Here is a 23,765-nt window from a genome sequence, read left to right on the forward strand (position 1 = left end):
GGAGGGAGGGAGGAAGGAAGGAAGGAAGGAAGGAAGGAAGGAAGGAAGGAAGGAAGGAAGGAAGGAAGGAAGGAAGGAAGGAAGGAAGGAAGGAAGAGGGGCCAAAGTGTTGGTGCAAGTAATAGAGCATTTGCCTTGTACGCACTGACCTAGAATGGACCGCAGTTTGATCCCCCGGTGTCCCATATGGTCCCCTAAACCAGGAGTGATTTCTGAGCGCAGAGCCAGGAGTAACCCCTGAGCATCACCAGATGTGGCCCCAAAACCAAAAAGAAAAAAAAGAAAAAAGAAAGGGAAGGGAGGAAGGAAGAAAGGAAAGAAAGAAAGAAAGAAAGAAAGAAAGAAAGAAAGAAAGAAAGAAAGAAAGAAAGAAAGAAAGAAAGAAAGAAAGAAAGAAAGAAAGAAAGAAAGAAAGAAAGAAAGAAGGAAAGAAGGAAAGAAGGAAGGAAGGAAGGAAAGAAAGAAAGAAAGAAAGAAAGAAAGAAAGAAAGAAAGAAAGAAAGAAAGAAAGAAAGAAAGAAAGAAAGAAAGAAAGAAAGAAAAGAAAAGAAAAGAAAAGAAAAGAAAAAGAAAGGGGCCCGGAGAGATAGCACAGCGGCGTTTGCCTTGCAAGCAGCGGATCCAAGACCAAAGGTGGTTGGTTCGAATCCCGGTGTCCCATATGGTCCCCCGTGCCTGCCAGGAGCTATTTCTGAGCAGACAGCCAGGAGTAACCCCTGGGCACCATCGGGTGTGCCCCCCCTCCAAAAAAAGAAAGTAGGTAAGAAAGAGGGAGAGAGGGGCAGGAAGCAGGAACGGTGGCTTCTGCCTTGCAAGCGCTAGCCTAACTTCTCGTACGGTCCCCCAAACCAGGAATGATTTCTGAGAGCATAGACAGAAGTAACCTCTGAGTGTCAGTGGGTGTGGCCCAAAAACAAAAAAATTAAAGAAATAAAGGAAAGAGAGAGAGGGAAAGAAGGAAGGAAGGAAGGAAGGAAGGAAGGAAGGAAGGAAGGAAGGAAGGAAGGAAGGAAGGAAGGAAGGAAGGAGGGAAGGAAGGAGGGAAGGAGGAAGAAGGAAGGAGGGAAGGAAAGAGGGAAAGAAGGAAGGAGGGAAGGAGGAAGAAGGAAGGAAGGAGGGAAGGAGGAAGAAGGAAGGAAGGAAGGAAGGAAGGAAGGAAGGAAGGAAGGAAGGAAGGAAGGAAGCCCTCCCTTTCCTCCCCAGGCTCATCCAGCAAAGACCCCATTTCAGTTCTCCTCTGATTTTACTATGGAAGTAACTAAGCCCCGAGGGTTGAGTCATTTCCTTAAGGTCTTTCAGCAAACGTTCAAGGTGACTTTTGGGGGTCCCACTTCACTCCCCTCTGGGTTTCAGTAGGAGAAAGAGAGGAACTTGCACTTCCAGAACTGGCTGGTGGGGTAGCACGATTAGCACAGGACTTCCGCTTCAGGGTTGGGAGCAGTACCTTGGGGTTCCTCAAATTCCCGCCCCGCTCCTAGCCTGAAGGAGAGACAGGTACAGAGGCACCCACAGTATTTGCCACCCATTTTCCTTCCTACCCCCTACGGCCACCTCTTCCCTGAGCACAGCTCAGAGGGAGATTGGAGCAGGAATTACATACAGCTTGGCATCTCTTCGGTTAGTGTCCAGCTACCTGCCTACTGCTACTGTCTGCAAATACAAGGGGCCGGAGCGATAGGGCAGCGGCAGGGCGTTTGCCTTGCACGCGGCTGACCCAAGATGGACCTGGGTTCGATCCTCGGCGTCCCATAAGGTCCCCCAAGCCAGGAGCGATTTCTGAGCACATAGCCAGGAGTAAGCCCTGAGGATCCCTAGGGTGTGCCCCCCCCAAAAAAAAAGGCTAGTTCAAGACTTCTTTTTTTTTTTTTTTTTGGTTTTTGGGCCACACCCGGTAACGCTCAGGGGTTACTCCTGGCTATGCGCTCAGAAGTCGCTCCTGGCTTGGGGGACCATATGGGACACCGGGGGATCGAACCGCAGTCCGTCCAAGGCTAGCGCAGGCAAGGCAGGCACCTTACCTCTTGCGCCACCGCCCGGCCCCTAGTTCAAGACTTCTTAAAAGAGGAGCCCAGGGCCGGAGAGATAGCATGAGGGTAGAGCGTTTGCCTTGCATGCAGAAGGACGGTGGTTCAAATCCCGGCATCCCATGTGATACCCTGAACCTGTCAGGAGCGATTTCTGACCATACAGCCAGGAGCTCTGAACTCTGCCGGGTGTGACTCAAAAACAAAAACAAAAACAAAACAAAAAAGAGGGGCTCAGCGTTCCCTTGAGTATGGGCTACTATACCTTGGTTTATGGAGTTCCATGTCCCCCATTATCTACATTCTGACAACTCCAAGGGGTGGGAAGGAAGCTGGAAATGTGAGAAGCCTGGAAGGATGCAAGGTTATGTCTTGGGGAACCAGGGTCTCAGGCGCTGTTTATAAAGGAGCCTTTGGCACCATCACCCATCCATCACCTAGCATCCATCTCTGCCAGTCTAGGATGAGAAGATCAGGCAAGTGCAGTTGTTGGAATGGCGCCCAGCACTGCCTTCTATTGATTGGCTGCTTGAGTCACCAATCACGAGCTAGCTGTGCTTTTCCATCAATAGGCTTTCTCAACCCCGCCTCCTTGAACCGTTGGTCTCCAGGATTGGGGCGAGGCCTGGTGCTCATTGGCTGATTGATTCGCCAATCATGAGCTAGCCGCACTTTTCCACCAATAAGTTTTCTCAGCGCTGGTTCCATAGCCCCCTGGTCTCCAAGATAGCCAGCATCCTTGGTACCACTTTGCCTTTGGCTGTGCCCAGGAATCCAGGCTCCTGCCAGTCTGCGCCAGCACTGGTGCTCTGAGAGGTGGCAGTTGGTTTGTTCCATCACCCTAAAAGCTGACCTCAGGGGCCAGAGCGGTGGTGCAAGCGGTAGGGCTCTTGCTTTGCACGTGGCTGCCCAGGTCAGACATGGCTGGATTCGATCCCCAGCGTTCCATATGGTCCCCCAAGCCAGGAGTGATTTCTGAGCGCATAGCCAGTAGTAACCCTTGAGCATCACCGGGTGTGGCCCCAAAACAACAACAACAACAACAAAAAGCTGACCTCAGTCCCTGACCCTGGCTTTGGCTCCTCCCCACCCTTGCAAGGGCTCAGCCTTCTTGGGGAGGGGGGGGTGTCTTCCTGGAAACCAAGCTCTGCGGTGCATTATTTAAGGGCGCAGAGTTGAATCCTAGACTGATCTGCCCTGGATGAGTCCAAAAACGGTTCTTTCTGGGGATGGCGGAAGACTGAGATGTGTGTTGGGGAAAACAGACATCCAGAGACGATGCAATCATGCAGTCAATGTTAGCTCCAAGGGAGTGCACAGAAAAGCCGGGAATATTTGCTCATAAGGGAATCTGGAAAAGCTAGGCCTGCCGACTCAGACTGAGACCAATGGGGAAGGTGGACAGGTTCAACTCAATAAGGCAGTCACAGATTCTGGAAGTTCTGGATCCCAGCCAAGGCCCCCTTTCTCACTTTGGAGATCCCTCCCCATCCTTGTATCCTGACTCCACTTTCGGAAAGACAAACCAACCTCTCCCCCTCCCTTATCCCCCCCAAAAGAGCCAAGACATCTTGATACCTGGTGGTTCTCCCAGAGGTATCTGCTCCTGCCCTTCTCCACATGCAGCGCGGCGGCCTCTTCCAGGCCTTGAGTGGGGTGGTTGCGTTTTTCTCTCTCTCTCTCTATCTCTCTTGCATTTTTGTGAATCTAATGATGAACTTATGCTACCACACTTTTCCCTTCTCTTACACACCTACTAAGGAGGAAGTGCCACTTTATTGGTAAGTGGACGTAACCAAGAGGGACTTACAAAAATCAGAACTTAAAAAAAAAAAAAAGAAAAAAGAAAAAAAGAAAAAATTAAGAAAAAGAAAAAAGAGAGAAACAGAAAGACAGTCGGGTGCTCCTGAGAGCTCACGGGTCTCTGCAGGGCCAGAAGACAAAGAAATGACAATGTTGACAGGAAAAAAATGTCAGTTCCCCCTAGGAAATGCAGGCATTGTTTTTGAGTTTGGTATCTAATGACATTTGTGGATTTTATTTTTCGATTTGGTTTTTTCCTCCCTTTCTTCGGTTCAGTTTTGAGTTCAGTTGTCCCGCCCCCGCCCTCACCCCATCTGTGTGCCGTGTGCCCCTCCATACCCTCACCCCCACAACTCCCCATGCGCTGGGGGTCCCCTCCGCCTGGTGGGCTGGCCCTGGCCCAGCCTCCTGGGCTGCCCTCTCTCTTCTCTCTGCCGGGATCTGTCTGTCCCCTCGGGGGGCAAGGCCAGCCCTCACCTGTCCTGGAGCCTCCCTTCAGTCCCCACACCGCTCCGCCCCCCCTACACCCCCTTGTGTTTTGCATGCTGAGAACCTTGCATGAGCTGCACTGCGAGGCCAGAGGTGGAACTGAAGAGAGACAGGCAGGCCAGGCGCGGGGAGCCGTGTGCGCGAGGCTCGGGGTCTGGTGCCCCCCGCCTGGGCCCGATGAAAGCCCCTTCTTTCCCTCTCTCCCCCCACCCTCCTTCTCTCCCCATCTCTCCTCCCATCTGTCTGCTGTCTCCTCTGGCCCTCTCCCTGCTCTCTCCTGGCTGGCTGTCTTCTCTGGGCCCTGTTTCTTTCTCTCTGTCTCGGATTCTGTGTCTCCTCCGTCTCTTCTGTCTCTATTTTGTAACTCTGTCTCTCATTCTCTATCTCTGTATCTGTGTCTCCGTCTCCTTCTCTGCCCCCCATCTGTCTGTCCCTCTGTCCTCCTGGGATTTCCCGCTCTCCTCTGCTCTCCTCTCCTCCTCGCTCTGTCCCCTCCACCCCGGCCCCTCTCTGCCTCTCTCCCGTCAGAAGCCCAGCTCGCCCTCGCCCAGGGCCGGTGACCAGGCGGAGGCCGACGCCCACACGCCGCCGGCGCGGGGGAAGCAGAGCCCGAGCCCGCGCTCGGTGCCCTCGTCGCTCGGCAGAGGAGGCCGCGCTGCGGGCCCGGCCCGGCGGCGGCGGCGGCGGCGGAGGCGGCGGCGGCGCTCGCGCTCCTCGGCGTCCGCACCTCGTCGCCGGGGGCGCCGGCGAGTCCGGCCCGCGCCCGCCAGGGACTCGTCGCGCTCGCTCAGCCGGGCCCGCTCCAGCAGCGACTCGGCCGGCGACGCCCCGGGACCCGGCCAGGAGCCCGACTCCGAGCGAGGCCACGGCGGGCACGCGAAACGGTGAGCCACGCGCTCCGCCCCCCTGCACCCGACCGCCTCCCCGCACCTCGCCCTCCTCCCTGCAGCCCTGTCCCCTTCCCTACACCCCTGCCCTCCTCCCCGCACCCCTGCCCTCCTCCTCACAGCCCTGTCCTCCTTCCCTACACCCCTGCCCTCCTCCCCACACCTCTACCCTCCTCTCCGCAGCCCTGCCCTCCTCCCCGCAACCCTGCTGCCCTCTCCTTCCCTACAACCCTGCCCTCTTCTCCAGACCCCTACCCTCCCCGCACACCTGCTCTCCTTCCCTACACCCCTGCCCTCCTCCTCGCACCGCTGCAGCCCTGTCCTCTCCACACCCCTGCCCTTCTCCCCGCACCCCTGCCCTCCTCCCCGCACCTCTGCCCTCCTCCCTGCAGCCCTGTCCCCTTCCCTACACCCCTGCCCTCCTCCCCGCACCCCTGCCCTCCTCCTCACAGCCCTGTCCCCCTTCCCTACACCCCTGCTCTCCTCCCCACACCTCTACCCTCCTCCCCGCACCCCTGCCCTCCTCCTCACAGCCCTGTCCCCCTTCCCTACACCCCTGCCCTCCTCCCCACACCTCTACCCTCCTCCCCGCACCCCTGCCCTCCTCCTCACAGCCCTGTCCCCCTTCCCTACACCCCTGCCCTCCTCCCCACACCTCTACCCTCCTCCCCGCACCCCTGCCCTCCTCCTCACAGCCCTGTCCTCCTTCCTTACACCCCTGCCCTCCTCCCCACACCTCTACCCTCCTCTCCGCACCCCTGCCCTCCTCCTCACAGCCCTGTCCTCCTTCCTTACACCCCTGCCCTCCTCCCCACACCTCTACCCTCTTCCCCGCAGCCCTGCCCTCCTCCCCGCAACCCTGCTGCCCGCTCCTCCTTCCCTACACCCCTGCCCTCTTCTCCAGACCCCTACCCTCCCCGCACACCTGCTCTTCTTCCCTACACCCCTGCCCTCCTCGCACCCCTGCAGCCCTGTCCTCCCCACACCCCAGCCCTTCTCCCCGCACCTCTGCCCTCCTCCCTGCAGCCCTGTCCCCTTCCCTACACCCCTGCCCTCCTCCCCGCAGCCCTGCCTTCCTCCCTGCAACTCTGCCTTCATTCCACACCCCTGCCCTTCTTCCCTACACCCGCAACCCTGCTCTCCTCCCCGCACTCCTGTCCTCTTTCCTTGCACCCCTGCCCTCCTCTCTGCAACTCTGCCTTCATTCCTGCACCCCTGCCCTCCTCCCCGCAACCCTACACCCCACCTTGACCACTCTCCCCAGTCCTGCCCCTCTCTGCGCCCCCTCCATAATCACTTCCCCAGCTCTCCCCCAATCTAAGTCGCCCACTGGAAGCCACATTCCTCTCCCCTTCAAGACATTCCCTCCCCGACTCAGAAGACCCGCCTTCCGACCCTGGACCCTAACACAGGCGCCTTCCACCTCTCGCCTCCTTCCCCTCCCTTCTCCGCACCCCCTGGGGACGGCACGTGGCGAGCCCCTCCGCTGAACCCTCCCCGTTCCCGGTTCCCCTTCAGGGTCAAGGAGCGGGCCCCGCGGACCCGGCCCGTGAGCACCTCCCCGTCCCCGAGCGCGCGGGGCCGGCACGGCGGCCCCGACGGGACCAGCTCGTCGCGCAGCCCCGGGCCCCCGCCGCGGTCGTGGGGCTCCAGCCGGTCGCCGTCCAAGTCGCGCTCGCGCTCGGCGGAGAAGCGGACCCGCAGTCCCAGTCGCTCTCCGTCGCCCAAGAAAGCGGCGGGCCGGTGAGCGGGGGCCGGGGGTCCGCAGGGTCAGGCGTGGGGTGCGGAGTCCGGGAGGCGTGGGGAGGGGTCAGAGACCCAGAAGGACCCAAACTGGGAGGCCCAGGAGCGGGGTACGGGGCTGAACACGCGTGCCGGAGAGAGGGCTGGAGGGGCCGGAGAGATAGCGTGGAGGTAGGGCGTTTGTCTTGCATGCAGAAGGACGGTGGTTCGAATCCCGGCATCCCATATGGTCCCCTGAACCTGCCAGCATAGAGCCAGGAGGAACCCCTAATTGGGGTGTGACCCCAAAACAAAACAAAACAAAACGGAGGGAGGGCTGGAGGCCCAGGGTTCGGGGCAAGGCCTCGGGCTCACCTCGGACCCCCGCAGGGACAAGGACGCCGAGGGCCGCGCCAGGCACTCCGAGGCCGAGGCCGCCCGCGCCCGGCGCCGCTCCCGCAGCTACTCGCCAATCCGCAAGCGGCGCCGAGATTCGCCCAGCTTCATGGAGCCGCGGCGCATCACCAGGTACTGGGGGGCCAGGAGCGCAGGAGGGGGCCACCGACCTTGGGACCGGGAGCAAGGGCGGGAGGAGGTTCAGGGCAGGGACGGCGGGAATCCTGGAGAGTTCGGGGTCTTGAAGCTGCGTGGAGGGCAGGGGTGGGACAGGTCACTCCCCGGGAGTATGGGGGTGGTTGTGGACCCGGGCGGTGGGCAGCAGGCTGGGGTGTCTAATGACCGCACCCCCTCCCGACAGCCGGCTCTGCCCACCTCCCTACCTCCCCCACTGTTTCTCCTTCTCTCCTCTCGTCGAAGGTCCGGCCTGCAGAGTGGCCTGTGGGCAGCCCGGGGCCCAGGTGGCCCCCGTCCCTCTCCCTGGCCGCAGGGGGATGCCCAAGTGAGCGATCCAGCTGCCTCTCCTCTCTCTAACCTCACTCTCACCTCTCAGCCCAGGGGACTTGGAGGAGGGGGCTAGCGGGTGGTCTCCTGGGGGCTTGAAGGGGGCATGCCCAGGAACAGACCAGGAACAAGACAGAGGGGTCTGTGGGATTAAGGTCTATGCAAAGCCTCTGGCCCTAGTTGTAGGGGCAGAAGGCCACGGGCAGGTTAGCACATAACTCTGCCCAGAACAGGGTGGGTGCCTTGGCTATGGGCAGTCCCTGGACCTAGGTCCGTGCAGAGCAAATGCCCCATCTCTTCCCCCAGAGCTCGAAGGCAGGATAGGGCCTAGCCCTCCATGGAACTCAAAGCTGTCTGAGATTGGGGCTAGAGATGTAGGGAGGGCATTTATTTGCCTTGCACAAGGCCAACCCAGGTTCAATCCTCAGCATCCCATATGGTCCCCTGAACACCTTCAGGAGTGATCCCTGTGCACAGAGCCAGGAATAACACATCACTGGATGTGCTTCAAAAACTAAAAGAAAACAAAACAAAAAAAGGTCTCCAGGCTTGAGACCCCCACAGATAGTTTACACACACATGGAGGGGTCCCCTACTCTCAGTACCTGTGTGAGCCCCCATGTCAGGCCACCACAGCTGCCTCCTCCTCCCACTAATGAACCCCTTTTTCTTCCTCAGATTAACCCGGCGCGGTGGGGCACAATGCCCCCCTAACCACTCTCTTTTTCTGGGTCACAGCTTCCTGATTCACACTAACTCGGGCTTGGGGTTGGGGGGTGCGGCTTGAGGAGCACAGCCAGCGGATGGGCGGGGCTTGGACCCTGGATAGCAGTGGCCAGGGTCCCCCCTTTGTTCCTCCAGTCCATGGGGAAGAGGAAAGCGGGCAACTTTGCCCCAGATATGAAGCCCCCACCCCATTTCAAATGATCGATTGACACCCGGCTCTGTCGGGCAACTTGGAGAAGACACTGAAATTGACGTGATATTGACTAGGATTCTCCATTGGTGGGGGGAGAGAGGCACTCCAGAGGGTGGATCCTGGCGGGGAAACTGAGGTCGGGAAGCCCTGGGCCACTGCAAGGGTGGGACGGAGCTCGGGGACCCTTGGGGGGGCAGGGGGTAACTGGCCTCTCCATCTCGGCAGCGCCAGGAAGCGCCCGATCCCCTACTACCGGCCCAGCCCCTCGTCGTCCTCCTCCACCTTCCTGAGCAGCGACTATTCCAGCCACAGCCCCAGTCCCGGCGCCAGCCCGGGGAGCTACAGCAGCCGCAGCCGGGGGACACGCAGCCGCTCCCGCAGCCCGTCCCGGACCCCGAGTCCCAGCTCCCACAGCCGGAGCAGCTCCGAGAGTGGGGGCTTCTGAGCGTGGAGCCCCCTGGCCTGGTGCTTGGCCAGGACCCTTGCGGGAGGGATGGGACCTGCACCCTATGGCGACAGAGAGGTCCTGGGCCACAGAGGGCCCTAGGGAGGGGGCACCCTGCTGACTGGGGTGGGGGGCCGAATTCTGCTGCTTCTAAAAGGTCCCAGCTCCCCAGACCCAGGGAACAAAGAGCCGCTGCGATCACAGGGGTCCCCTGCCCCCCTTCCTGCTTGATGCCAGCCAGGCTGGGCTGCCAGCGCCATGCAGCCAAAATCAGGGGCAGCTTCGAGGGTGGGGGACGGGGCTGGGAGCCTCCCGCCCAGGGCTCTCAGCCGCAGGCACTGGGCCCGCACTCCCACCCCAGGGCACACACAGCAGCAGGGAGTCATTGAAGGCGGGTTGGGCGCCCCCAAGGGCCCCACCTTCCAGGCTGCCTTTGGAGTAGGCTCAAGAGATGCCTGTCTGGAACTGGAGACAAGCCCCATAGCCTCCCCTAACTCCCCTGGGCCCCCCTGAACACCAGCCCGGGAGGTCCCTTAGCCCAGGAGCATGTTCTTGAGCCTCTCCCCCAGGCCAGGCTCCACTTCCAGCCTCACCCCTTGCCTGGTCCCACCCACCAGGCCCTCTGAGCCACTGGAGAGGGAACAGACAGGTACACATGCACGCAGCCTAGGGGTCTCTGGGGTCTTGGAGGAGGTGGACGTCGGGAGAGCCCATGGCTAATGGCCTACAGGACCCTGTGTCCCGCTGGTCTGGGTGGCAGCGCAGGACAGCGTAGGCGCCAGGTTGAGAGGCTGACCTCCTCCCAGAAGGGTGCAGCAGTGCTTTGCAGAGCGTGGGGACCCCTCACCCGGACTGGCACCCAGGGCCTGCCTGGGGCGCCAACACAGGCCCTTCTCGCTGCCCGCAGCCCCTCCTCCTGGGGCCCTCAGGGATGTTACCCGGTCTTCCTTGGCCCCCACAGGGCAGCTGGCAGAGCGGGGGAACAGCTGGGGTCTGGCCCGGGTTCCCCCTCTCTTGCCTGCCCCCCTCCTTCTCTCTTCACGGAGCGGATTATGGTTGGACTCTAAAAATAAACACGGTGCCCGGATGGCATGTGGTGAGACCCGGTGTCTGCGCATGTGGGTGTCTGGAGGAGTGGGGGGACTGCTGGGAATGAGGGTCCCAGAGAGAAGAGCCGACCCGGAGGCCCCTGGGCTTGCTTCACCCCTGAGTCCAGGAAGCCAAGAAGACACCCCCTCCCCAATCCCACTCTGGTAGCTTCCCCCACCTCCAATACACAGCAACTCCTGCAGCTGGAGACCCCTTGACCTCTGACCCTTCCAAGCTTTGTTGCTCAGAGGCTGGGGTACAACTAAGAGAAAAATATCTTGCCATGAGAACGTCCTGGTCAGAGCAGGCATTGACTAAGACTCTGGTCATCTACTCTGGTCCTGGCTGTGTGCAGAATTGATGTGGGGTTGGTGCATTTTATTTTGCTTGGGAGTGTACTCCAGGCAGGGTTCAGGAGAGCAGATGAGGTGCCCACATGCCAGCCTAGTGCCTGAATGGTGGGTTTAAATAGGTGCTAGCACTGAGTTTTCTGGTCCTTTTTATTTATTTATTTTTTGTGGGTGGGTATTAGAAGAACACATCCTGGAGTGCTCAGGACTTACTTCTGGCAGGGCTTGGGGGACCATATGTGGTGCTAGGTTGAATTGGGGTCTTCTACAGCACCTGGACCACTCTGTGTTCCCCCCTCCCAGATTTCTGTTAGGCATAGAAATACAAACTCTACTTCCCTTCCTCTTCAGTGGGGCACCTTTCAGTTTAGTTTCAAATCAAGAGCTCTTTGGGAGTCTGGGATCTGAGTAATGATAGCAGAACGCAGAGGGGATTTGCCTTGCACACGCGGCCAATCCAGGTTCAATCCCCACATCCCATATGGTCCCCTGAGCACCACCGGGAGTGATTCCTGAGTACAGAGCCAGGTGTGCTGTCAGCTGTGGCCTAAAAATAAAAGAGAGATCTCTTTGAAAATTTGATAAAAGTTTAGAAGCTTTGCCCCCCCCAAATGTGTCCACATCCACAATTTTTATAGAATTGTCGGGTTCACAGATGTCCTTAGCAGCCCCAGGCCCCTTCCTAAGAGCACAACCACCCTTGATACAAATTTAGTAAAACTTGGTCTCCAACTAAGTGGTTACAAGGGAACTGGACCTAGCTATGGGGACCCCAAGACTCCACTTGAGAGGGGACATGCACCCTCAAATGTTGCTGAAGGTGGAATACAAGCCAAACGTGTCTGAGGCCCCAAGTTCAGTGCCACACAGATGGTATATACAGAACTACCATGTACAGCCCTTTAGGTTAGTTTTATTTGGGGGCCACACATAGTAATAATGCTCAGGGCTCATTCCTGGCTCTGCAGTCAGAGATCACACCTGGCAAGACTCAGGGGACCGTATGCAGTGCCTGGGATGGAACCTTGGGTCAGACACACGCAAAACTCAGGGCTTACTCCTGGCTCTGCACTAGGAATCATTCCTGGCAGGTCTGAGGGATCATATGTGGCACTGGGGATTAGACCAGATCAGCTGGTATAAGGCAAGTGCCTTACCCCCTGGATTATCTCTCTGGCCCCTAGTATGGTTCTTTTTTATTTGTTAGTTTTGTTTTTGTGCCCCACCCAGAAGTGCTCAGGATTCACTACTGGCTCTTATCTCAGAAATTACTCCTGGCAGGCTCAGGGGGCCATATGGGATGCCAGGGATCAAAACAATGTTGGCTGGGTGGACGGCAAATGCCCTCCCTGCTGTGCTATCACTCTGGCCCCTAGGTAAGGTTCTTCTCCTCCCCTCCCAGGCAGGAGAAAGCACCAGGCTTAGGGTGTTCACCTTGCACACAGCTGACCCTGGTTCCACCCTCAGACTGTCTATGCACCCAGGACTGTTATGAGCATCCCTAGGAGCCTGTAGTCAGCTCTGAGCAGAGCCTGGTGTGGGTCAGTCCGCCCCCCATCTTCCCATCTCAAGGGAGCCCATACCTGTGCCATCCTGTACACTGCCCCCCCCCACTACATATTCTCCACCTAGTCTAGTGCCTGCTCCTCCCATAACCCAAAGCCAGACTGTACCCACACACTCCTGACAGTGCTCAGGGCTTATTCCTAGCAAGCATGGGGGACCCCTATGGGGTACCGGGATTGAACTTGGATTGGATGTGTGCAAGGCCAGTGCCCTCCCCACTGTACTATCCCTCTGGCCCTCTTCCCTTCCTCTGCACCTCAGTCCTCACCATGCCTTGGGCCCACCTGACTGGGTCAGCGAGATTGGGTGGAAGTATGTTTCGTGGACACCACCTTGCCCCTTCCCTGCACAGCTGGGCATGGCCCTACTGGCCCCCAACACTGTCAGGGTGGCCCTGGAGGCCCCCAGCACAGCATCTCCAGGTGCCCCAGAGAGCTGAGCCTCACCAGGACTGAGGGACCTCTCAAGCCGTGCTTGGGAACCCTCCAAAATTTAAAATGCAAATCTGAGCTTTCACTAGGGGCCTGATACTCATCTAGCACCAGCTGCGTGTGCCCCGCCCCACCAGCAGACAAAAGAACGCCTGCTCTGATCTGCTGCCACCCCATTGACTCTGTGGGAACACTGTTTTTGGGTATCATCTGGTGCCTTACCCACGCCATGGCTCCTTCATCCTCCCCCAAACTCCCTTCAGATCCAGGCACCACAAAATCTGAGAGTTTTGGGAGATCAGGACATGCCAGCAAACTAGTAAACAGAGCCCCAGAAACCTGGAGGTGGTGCCACAGCAGCAGGTGGACACTAGAAGGCGATAGAGGGAACACTGATGGTGGTGGGGAGCGCAGAGGAGGGAGCCCCCTCTCCGGAATTAGCCCAACATGGTTCTCAGCAGCTCCACCTCCCTGCTACTCTGGGGTCCTGCTATTGGGGCAGGGGGCAGTACCCCACCACCACCATTGCCTGTGTGCTGTGTCTGAGAAAAGGGAAAAGTACTGCCAGGAAGGCATGTGGAAAAACAGGAAACCCCAATTCTGTGTCAGGGGGTAAAGGGGCGGGGCAAGCCCAGTCTTCCTTGGGTGGGTTTGGGGTGCAGCAGGTCACCTCCTGGTCTCTGACTACCAACAGCCTACCTCCCGCACCCCTCCGTTGTTCCTAACACAGCAGCAGGGAGGCTAGAAAGATGGGGTTAGGGGTACAGGAAACTCTTTCCTGTTAAACACACATTGACAAGTGAACATACCCAGGCGGGTGTCAGGTGGTATCCCCAATACCTGACCTTTCAGCAAAGTCCTTGGACACCCCTTACCTTCCCCTGCCACTCCCAGGCCTTGCCCCCTGAGAAGTTTCCTGAAGTCTCAAGAACAAGAATGTGGGGTGCAGAGCTGGGGAGACAGTACTTTGGTAGGGTGCATGCAGCTGACTGGATTCTATCCCCTCAGGAGTGATCCCTGAGTGCAGAGCTAGGAGTATATATATACTCTGGACACCACCAGATGTGACCCCAAAGCAATAAAAACAAACAGACAAAAACTGAGGGTCAGACCCTGCCACAGCGGCCTCCCAGCATCAAGGCCCCTGTTTCTCTGTTTCTCTGTCTCTCTGTCTCTGCTCTATCCCCCTGGGCCAGTAGCATTAGCTGGCAGGTGGAACGGGGGAGGGGTGTAGAGGAGGAGAAACTTGATTCACAGCTCTGGAAAGAATCTTCCAGAACATCCAGTGTCCTGGTCTCAGGGCACCGGTGAGGAAAATGAGTCACAGAAGCCGGCAGTCGGCCAAGGTCACAGCCTCTCAGGGAGCAGATGCTGGGGGACAGCACGACGACGGGGTTGGGGGGACCGGGGGCTAGGGGACCGACCCTCTATAGGGGTGATGTCGAGGGAGTGGGTGGAGCGGAGAGAAATTCTGGGAGGGACCGTGCTGGACACTTCTAGAAGACCTGGCACCCCGCCCCCAGGCGTTCTCATTGTTCTCATTCCTGTCTCTCACTCACAGGGTCACTTCCCAGCAGGCCCCACGACTCCCCATCCATCAGCTGTCAGGCCTCCCCACAACAACCGAGGCTGCCAGAAGCCTCTGGCATTTTCTCCAGGTCTGGGCCAGCAGGGGAGAGGCTGACTCAGCGCTCCTGGGGCGGGGCTGGAGGGGCCCAGGCTGGGTGCAGTGCCTGGAGGAGACTGAGCGGACTGGAGACAAAGGAGGTGGGGTAGGGGGAGACCCTGCTGTCTCCTCTCTGTCCCCCCCCAGGTGCTGGGATATCCTGGAGGCGGGGTTGTCCTCCTAATCCCAGAAAAGCTACCCAGGCAACTCAGGGGCCCCTTGAGCGGATGGGAGTGAGGGAAAAAAAATCAACTTTTCCCACTCAGGTTATTTGGTGGGTTCTCCGAGCAGTACTAAGAGGACCCGGAGCCACTCCCAGCCATTCTCAGCCCTGGGTGCAAAAGAGTCAATGCCAGGACCCAAAATCCATGTAAGGTGAGGCTGGTACCCAAGGGATGCCCGGAGTACCCCACAATATTCTGGCTCTCAGGGGTGAGTTTTTTTTTTTTCTTTTTGGGCCACACCGGGAGACGCACAGGGGTTACTCCTGGCTATGCGCTCAGAAATCACTCCTGGCTGGGGGACAATATTGGATGCCAGGGATCAAACCACAGTTCGTCCTAGGTTATTGCATACAAAGCAGATGCCCTACCGCTTGTGTCACCACTCCGACCCCTCAGGGGTGGTTTTGGGGGCACATGAAGTGCATCAGGTTCAGGGAACCTGGGTCAGACATGTAATACCCTATACTATCCCTCCTCATCATTATTTATTTTTTGGTTTTTGGTTCACACCCAGCTGTGCTCAAGGGTCACTCCTGGCAGTGCTTGGGGGACACTATGGAATTCCAGGGATCAAACCTGGGTGTGCTGGGTGAAAGGCATACACCTACCCACTGTGCTATTATTCTGGCCCCATCCCCCTCATCTCTCTTTCCAAGCCCTGGGCCCAGAGGGTCCCATATCATGCCCTATACCTCTCAAACCCCGATCCCCCACCCCTCGGATGCTCAGGGATGGTTCTCCCTGAGTGCCCTCCGCATCCCTGGACCAGCAATGCAGCCTCATCTGATGACCTTTGACTTTCACTCTGATGAGTGAGGTGCTGAGGTGTCATCCGTGATGACAGAAGAGGTTTGCACCAGTCTCCCTGGCCGGGGAAAGTGCACATTCCATCTCTGGCCTCCCAAAGAGTGCTGGGCATGGCCCCAACATGGCAGACTCCCCCAAAAAGTCAAAGAAGAAAAGAAGGTTGTGGGTGAAACTCCATAAATCAGCCATGGCAGGCGCCATCAGCTTCATTTGGGGAACATGCAGGCTTAGAGGTTCCAGCCAGAGTGCCCAGATTCGCCTCAGACTTGTGTAACCCATTAAACCCCTTTTCAGCCACCAGCCCCACTTCCTCACTGTCTTTTCCCCCCATCACTGTCTTCTGATGGATTGTGGGGGTGCTGAGTGTTGGCAGCATAGGGGGGTGTCAGTGAGTCCCCACCCCTCCAAAACTGCCACCTTGAGAGGTGAGCTCAGCCCAGTTGCCCATTCCCTGCAGTGGCAGAGGGTGGGGTGCCTGCCTCACATTACACAAGGCATCGGTAGGCAGGTGGCAGAGGTGTCTGCCGCACCCCGCCCTGGTTGCAGGCAAGATGAAGGGCGCTTGTGATGGAACTTACGTCTACAAAGTGTGGGGTGCCAGCTGGGAGCCCCACCCACAGCGTGGTGGGGCCCCAGTTGAAAGTACCTGTTCAAGCTCTGGGCGGCACCTGGCTCCAGTCTGGGCCATGGTGGGCAAGCAAGGGCGCATGAAGGGCCATGGTTCTGATCTCACCCTGGTTTATAGGGCTGACCTCACCCTGACTTTATGATGGATTTATCGAGGGCCAAGGAGTGCCAGGGAGTGTCAGAAAGAGGGTGGTCAGCACCTCCTAACTAAGACCCCCTGGGCTCAACACATGACCCAGCAAGGCTGGGGGGGGGGGCGGGAAAGAGCCTGTCTGCCCCCAATCCAGCCCACAAACACCCCAGGTTATCTGTCGAGGTCTTTCTCTGATTCCTGGGCCAGCCAGAATCTTTCTGGGTTGAGGGAAAAGAGAAAGGCATTTAGGAAGCCAGGGAGAGGGAAGCTAAGTCTCAGAAGGAGCCGGAGTCTGTGGCAGTGAGGGGAAAACCTAAAGCCAGCTGTGCCCCAAGCTGGCAGCTACTCCCCATGTTTGTCACCCCTCAGGCAAGTTACCAGGAGGGACAGTGAAGGCTGCAGTGTCTTGGGGTCCGTGGCTGGTTCAGTTTTGCTCCAAGAAGGAGGCAGCCACAGAGCAGGTCCTGGACAGAGAGAATTGGGGGGTGCCAAGATGGGAACCCCCAGATGCCACACCCTAGATGGAAAGATTACTCCCCATTTACTGGGGACTCAGCCGATTTCTACAACTCTCAGAACCTCCATTTTCTGACTTCTACCGCCCTCCCCAGCAATGCTAGGAAGCCATACAGTCCTGGGGAATCAACCTGGGCCCTATATGTACCCCATGCCTTATCCATGCAGGGATCCCCAGTACCGCCACAGGTCGTATCACTGAGAGCTTCCCCAGAACCCATAATAACCCCACAATACATTTTAAAAGAAGAGGAGGGTACTAGGACTTGAGAGAGGTCAAGCAGGAGGGTGTGGGGGGAGCTGGAGGGGGTGGAAGGAGCAGAAGGGGGTGTCTGGAGCAAGTCAGGAACCAAGAGCACTGGATTCTTCTGAAGGGGCTGAGGGGTGCCAAGCCACTCTGAGGGCAAGTGGATCACAGAAGTTTGAGGGTCACCCCCCCTCCCCCCGTGTACTGAGGGGACAGAAGGGAAGGGCCTTTGAAATCATAATCCTCAAGAATGGAGCTATCCTTGCTCCAATCTCACTCACAGCAATGGGGTTGGCAGAGCCCCAGTAAGGTTCAGGTGTCACACTCAGGGTCCTCAATCAAAGAAAGAGCAACACTGGGGACTTATTCCCGACAAACCCCTTCTCAGACTGGGCAAGGGGCTCTAGCTTGCGGCGGGTCCATGATGCTGCGGGAGAGGAGAGGACCAGGGGAGTCAGGTAGTGGGAGGTGACTGAATCCACCAACCTCCTCTCTGGGCTCAGGCTCCAGCGAGATCATGAGGACAGCTAGCAATTAAAACAATAACTATGCATGGTCGGGCCCTGGCCTAAAGCCAGCCTTGCGCCTTATCTCTGAGTCCTCCCACCATCCTCACCCCCAGTCTCCAAAGGGGGACACTGAGGCACAGCAGCGTCACCTTGAGTGCCAGAGGCAGGAGGTGACCCACAGTCCTAACCACCAACCACTGTACATCAATCTCCTGAGGTTCCAATCCCGCCCCCACCTGTCCCCCTCTCTCCCCACACCAAAGACACCAAAGTCCGGGCACCAGCTTCAGGTGGCGGCACTTCAGCTACAGCGCCCACGCGCCCCGTCGTTTGCTTTCTTTCTGGAACCGGAGAGAAGATTCCAGAGTGGGCCGGGCCTTTCTGGGCCCGCCCCAGCCCCGGTATGCAAGGGGCGGGGTACCCCGCAAAGGGAGGGGCCGCCCCCCAGCTGGTCATTGCCATTAATAGAGACCTGAGACACGCCTGCTAAAAATACCCGGCCCGGAGACCCATAAAAGCACCGCGGGGTGCAGCGCCCCGGCACTTCTCCGATCGCCTCCAGACGCACCCCACAGCACCCCAGCATGACCGAGCGCCGCGTGCCCTTCTCGCTCCTGCGGAGCCCCAGCTGGGACCCCTTCCGAGACTGGTACCCGGCGCACAGCCGCCTCTTCGACACGGCCTTCGGGATGCCGCGGCTGCCCGAGGAGTTTTCGCAGTGGCTCGGCTCCAGCGGCTGGCCGGGCTACGTGCGCCCGCTGCCCGGGGCGCCGGTGGACGGGGCCCCCGCCGTGGCCGTGGCCGCCCCGGCTTACAGCCGCGCGCTCAGCCGGCAGCTCAGCAGCGGCGTCTCGGAGCTCCGGCACACGGCCGACCGCTGGCGCGTGGCCCTGGACGTCAACCACTTCGCCCCCGAGGAGCTGACGGTCAAGACCAAGGACGGCGTGGTGGAGATCACCGGTGAGCAGCCCCCCCCCAGGGTTCGGAAAGACACCCCGGGTGCCCCCAAGCCCAACCCGAAGCTCCCACCGACGCCCTTGGCTCTGCCTGTCATCGCCTTCGGGAGCCAAGAAAGGCGCCCGTCCGCCGGGACAGCCCCAGACTTCCCGGGTGATCGGGGGACTCTCTTAAGTAGCCCAGCCATGGGCGTCCCCGCCATGGGTGCGGGCTCGGTTGGGGATCCGTCCTCGCTCCCCGAGTCCTGGATCACTTTGCAGATGCTCTAAGAGCCCGGAGACAGTCCAGGGATTTCCCCCACCCCACCCCATCTCTCTGGTCTATCTGGGTAGGGCTTGGAGCTTGGCCTTCCAGGGGAACCATGTAGAGATACCAAAATTTAGCTCCCCCGGGGGATGATTTAACCCCCCAATATTAGAGATAGCCAAAATTTAGCCCCCTCCCCAAATTAGAGATAGCCTCTAATCTCTCCTCTCCATCCCCCCAGGCAAGCACGAAGAGAGACAAGACGAGCACGGTTACATCTCCCGGTGCTTCACTCGCAAATACACGTGAGTCCGCGGGAGGGCGTGGCCTTGGGAGTGGTCCGTTGGGGGCGGAGCCTCAGGAGAGGAGCGAGTCTTGGGGCGGGGCCAAATAGGGAGAAGCTGGTGGGGGCGGAGACACATATGGGGAAAGGGGCGGGGTTTCAGGAGGGTGAAGTCTTTGGGGCGGGACCACAAGACCAAGAAGCCACTAGGGATGGAGATCTCAGGAAGGTGTGGTCTTGTGGGCGGGGTATGTGAAGAGTGGCAGGTGGTAGGCGGGGCTATGTGACCATGACGTCACCGGGGCGGGGACTATGGAGAATGGACCACATAGTGGGCGGGGCATATGGAATGGAGCCTTTAAGGGTAGGGACAAGGAAGTAGGGGGCTAGGTGTGGGGCTATGGGAGAATGAAGCTTGGGAGAGGCATGGCCATTGGGAAACATGTGGGGTCTTAACATTTATCCTTCTCATGTTCCAGGCTGCCCCCTGGTGTGGATCCCACCCAGGTCTCCTCCTCCCTGTCCCCTGAGGGTATGCTCACCGTGGAGGCCCCCATGCCCAAACCAGCCACCCAGTCGTCTGAAATCACCATCCCGGTCACCTTTGAGTCCCGTGCCCAGCTCTCAGGCCCAGAAGCAGGGAAATCCGAGCAGGCTGCAGCCAAGTAAAGCGCTTCGGGGCCTCTGGTCACCGCCCACCCCAGGAATCTCTGTCCTTCCTCTGTACCCCAGTCTCCCTGCCCAGCTCTTTTGATACTCCCTCTTTTGTTTTTCTCTAATAAAGTTGGATACATCCCATATGCCTCTGCTTCTGATTGGTTTCTGCCCTGGCCTCTGGTTGGTAGCTTTTGGCTTACTCACAGGTCAAGCTTGCTGTGTGCTGTCTTAACGCCTGGACAGTGGGGCCTTGTCCAAGGATGTTCCGTTCCAGCCACACTGCTTTGGGGAGAGTCAGAAGGGCTGGCACAGTAGTCTGTCCCACAGCCAAAAAATAAGAGAGAAAATGATGTGATCAGCAGGTAATGTGCTGGGAAAGATCCAGTGGAAGGGAATAATTCAGAGAACCCCTCTGATCATTGTCCTGCCTGAGGAGGTCACCTCTGTCCCCAGGAGGCCAAAAATGGGGGTGTTTTCGACTGTGACTTGGGTGGCAGAAAGATAGAACTGTCCTGACTGCCTTTATGCCAACATTTGAGACTTCACTCTCTCTATCTCCCTCTCATTGGACTGCAAGAGGGACCTATAAGGGTGGGGTCCAAAGTCCCTAAAAACTGGAAGGACCCGACATTGTCCCTGAGGTCCACCCTATAGCTTGATGCTTCAAGGATCTCCTTGTGGGTTTGGGTTGTTGGTGTGTGGTACTGCAGGGTTGGTCCAAGAGGGTACAGGGGTTCAGGTACTCACCTTGCATGTGGCAGACTGAGTTAGATCCCTAGCACTCTATATGGTATGCCAAGTACCTCTAGAAGTGATCCCTGAGCACAGAGTGAAGAGTAAGCCCTTAGCATCAATGGGTGTGGTCTCCAAACAAACAATACATTCAAAATATCACACTGCAGGGACACCAATATGTATTTGGTGCATGGGGACACTGGGAATTTGAACTTGTGACCAGATGCTTGCAAAGTTACGCCACTGCACGACACCCCTGTCCCCCTCTGTGCTATTTCCTCTGAGTCTCGGAAGGAATGCCTTCCCCTGGGTTTATGAAGGAAGCAGCCCCTTGAGGGGAAATCCTGGAGTGCTTCCTAACCTCCACACCCACATACACACATTCTGTACAGCTTCTTCACTCTGTGCCCTGCTCCCTGAGGATACCACCATGGCTGCTGGCCCTGCCAGGCGGGACAGGAAAGCTGGCAGGGTTTGGCAACCGGCCAGGGCGGAAATCTACACCCTGGTGAGAGCTGCCTGAAGAACCAGTCTGGGCCCATTGTGGGGCCGCACCCGTCCTGCCACCCCTCACTTAATCCAGTTGCTCTGATCACTACTCTCCTCCCCAACACTCACATTACACCCTGCTTAGCTAGCTACATCTCCCCTCTCCACAGTCCTGGCAGCCAGGACCTGGGGTAGCCAGTCACCTGGTGTTTCCTCTGCCCAGTGCATGAAAGACAGCACCCAGCTTCAGTACCCCCATAGGTACGTGTGGAGGAGGATGGCCAGCTCCCAGGCTTGGGGTAGGGAATTAGGAAGAAATAAGATGCTGGGCCCTCACTGAATCCTGGGAAACAGAAAAGTGTAAGATGGGGCTGGGACATTTATACAGTCACAGTGGCTGGGCAAGACCAGCTGAGAGACATCTGAAAAGAGGTGGGAGGTGTGTTCACAGCTGGGAGTAGGTGTACCTGAACGAGGGTGGGGTCATAGACACCCAAGGGGGTCAGGTTGCAACATGAAAGGAGAGGCCGGAGCACAGCTAGCACACTAGTCCGGGCACTATCTGGAACCACTGGTGCCACTTTGAGCTTCTAAACAAAGGGAGTTCAGCACCCTTTGAGGCCCTGCTGGGTAACCTTCAAGGGGAAAGAAGATCTATCTGGTTTCTTTGTTTTGGAGCCACAAACTCAGGAATCACTCCTGGTAGTGCTTGGGGGACCATATGTGATGCCAGGAATCGAACCCAGGTCAGCAGACATGCAAGACAATAACCCTCCCCACTGTGCCATCACTCTAGTCCCACTTGTCCCATTTTTATTTTTATTTATTTGGAGGGGGTCACAACCTGTGGTGCTCAGGGGTTACACACACACACACACACACACACACACACACACACACACACACACACACACACACACACACACACACCAGATCCTTCCTTCCAATCGGCCATACCCTACTTCAACCTACAGGGGGCAGTGTTGGATCAAGATGCCAAACAATGACCTGCCAGCACAGCTCAGCCGCTTGGGCAGAACTTGCTGGAATGGACTAGAGTCAGGTTCTGAGGAAAAGATAGTCAGTCACAGGAGTCACAGGCTGAGGTCTGCCTCTCCCTGGGTGAGGAGACAGTCCAGGACTGGGGCCTCCTCTCTCCTCTCCCCCTTGGTAACATGGCTTGGGCACCAGTCTCTTTCTATTAAGAGGGGTTTGGGTGACTCTGGGCTCCCCTCCGCAGGGCAATTTGAAATCTAGACATAGCTATGCAGTGGCCCAGGGTGCTCTAACCATGGTATGAAGGACTAGGTCTCAGGAGTTCCATAGGAGGTACAGGGGTGCCTCCACAGTACCTTACCTGGATAGGTGAGGGGTCCCAGGTGGGTCACGGGGGTGAAGCATAAAGACCTGGGGAGGGAAAGAAACTGGGGCAGGGAGATTGAGCACTTAGTAAGAGAATGGGGGACTACCCACCAGTGCCCCCATTGCCATCTACACTACCAAGCCCCCATCATTTCTGACATTTCTGTTTCTTTTTTTGGGGGGGGGGGTCATGCCCAGCGATGTTCAGGGATTAGTCCTAGTTCTGCGCTCAGAAATTGCTCCTGGTAGACATGGGGGACCATATGGGATGCCGGAATTCGAACCATTGTCTGTCCTTGGTTGGCTGCATGCAAGGCAAATGCCCTACTGCTGTGCTATCTCTCCCACCCCTATTCTTTCTGCCCTGTCTGATCCTGTCACTTAGAAGCTCCCATCTTCTCTGCAGACCCCTATCCCAAACACTCACCTAGTCCCCTCCCTTCTTTATTTATTTATTTTTTTTTTTTAAAGCCTACAGCACCCGGTATTCCCAGGCGGTCTCCCATCCAAGTACTAACCAGGCCCGACCCTGCTTAGCTTCCGAGATCAGACGAGATCGGGCGCGTTCAGGGTGGTATGGCCGTAGACTATTTTTTGTTTTTGGGCCACATCCAGCAGCACTCAGGAGTTACTCCTGCCTCTGCGCTCAGAAATCACTCTTGGCAGGCTCGGGGAACCAAATGGGACACAGGAGATTGATCCTGGGTCCATTTCTGGTCAGCCAATTGCAAGACAAACACCCTACTACTGTGCTATCTCTCTGGCCCCTAAATCCCTCTTTAACCAGCTCCTCAGTACCCCTGTGGAAGACCCCTTCTTTCCTGACAAGTCTGGGGCCCCTCAGCAAGGGCCTTCAAAACCAAGGCATGAGTGAGGATGGAAGAAAGAGGGTTTTCAGGGCACTGGTTCCCACAGACAGACACGAGCTGTGGTCCCACAAGCTGGGGAAAGCAGAATTCATGCCTAGAAACAGCCCCTCAATAGATACCCTAATTGAATAGCAGATAGAAGATGATTGTCCAAGGGGGGGGGGGCGCTTTCCCAGACATGTTCATATTCCCATATTACCCCACCTCCAGAACCTATCAGAATCACCATTCAGGGGCTGGTACACAGCAGTAAAGGGACAGGAGGCCTGGCCTTGGGGAACACCAATGCCCCTTAGCCCCAACCTCAGACCATATCCTCTGCTGGAAGCCCAAGAGTCCTTGGGGGGAACCCAGTCCCTCTCCTGGCACCAACTTATTTTGCCCTGGCAAAATCTAACCTAAAGTGAGCTCCCACACCCCTTACACTCCTCTTTAGCTGCAGAGGCTGCTGTTTGGCTTCCGGGGCTGCTGGATGCATCATACCTATGACAATCACACCCATTAAGCAGTATTGGGCACCTGCTAGCTGCCAACCATTCATTCCCAGCTTGTCAAAACCCAACCCAAATCCCAGGTAACAGAGTGCCAGGTTTAAGCTTGCAGTCCTTGGGGTGTGGTTTCCTGAGTTCAAACACCCTATGGCTCCACTTGGTGGCTGTGGGGCCCTGAGCAAGGTTCTTGGGTGTCAGTCTGGGCTCTGCCAAGCAAAGCTGATCATTCCTAGAAGCCTTAGAATATAGAAGTTCTGGCCCGGAGAGATAGCACAGTGGCGTTTGCCTTGCAAGCAGTCAATCCAAGACCAAAGGTGGTTGG

The 23,765-nt window shown here is 57.6% G+C and overlaps 2 protein-coding genes and 1 non-coding gene across 3 annotated transcripts in view; 2 read left to right on the forward strand and 1 right to left on the reverse strand.

The window, feature by feature from the left end:
- The window catches only part of SRRM3 (serine/arginine repetitive matrix 3), a 51,474-nt gene extending 41,183 nt beyond the window's left edge, over nt 1-10,291 (forward strand). Inside the window, exons 12-16 of the mRNA XM_049787899.1 lie at nt 4,845-5,200; nt 6,722-6,946; nt 7,316-7,453; nt 7,742-7,823; nt 8,970-10,291. Coding sequence (XP_049643856.1) covers nt 4,845-5,200; nt 6,722-6,946; nt 7,316-7,453; nt 7,742-7,823; nt 8,970-9,578 — 1,410 coding nt within the window. The 3' untranslated portion in view covers nt 9,579-10,291. The remainder of the gene's footprint in view (nt 1-4,844; nt 5,201-6,721; nt 6,947-7,315; nt 7,454-7,741; nt 7,824-8,969) is intronic.
- A 7,574-nt stretch (nt 10,292-17,865) lies between these two features.
- On the forward strand, nt 17,866-19,638 carry HSPB1 (heat shock protein family B (small) member 1). Its single transcript, XM_049787880.1, has 3 exons — nt 17,866-18,314; nt 18,799-18,862; nt 19,320-19,638. Exons 1-3 carry the CDS (start codon nt 17,939-17,941, stop codon nt 19,507-19,509), a joined length of 630 nt encoding a protein of 209 aa, XP_049643837.1. The 5' UTR covers nt 17,866-17,938; the 3' UTR covers nt 19,510-19,638.
- A 2,914-nt stretch (nt 19,639-22,552) lies between these two features.
- LOC126031575 (5S ribosomal RNA) lies at nt 22,553-22,671 on the reverse strand. Its single transcript, XR_007503407.1, has one exon. It is a non-coding gene; the product is annotated as a 5S ribosomal RNA (ribosomal RNA).
- Between the last annotated feature and the right edge of the window lie 1,094 nt (nt 22,672-23,765).

This window comes from Suncus etruscus, chromosome 15 (assembly GCF_024139225.1).
Source record: "Suncus etruscus isolate mSunEtr1 chromosome 15, mSunEtr1.pri.cur, whole genome shotgun sequence".
Classification (NCBI taxonomy): domain Eukaryota; kingdom Metazoa; phylum Chordata; class Mammalia; order Eulipotyphla; family Soricidae; genus Suncus; species Suncus etruscus.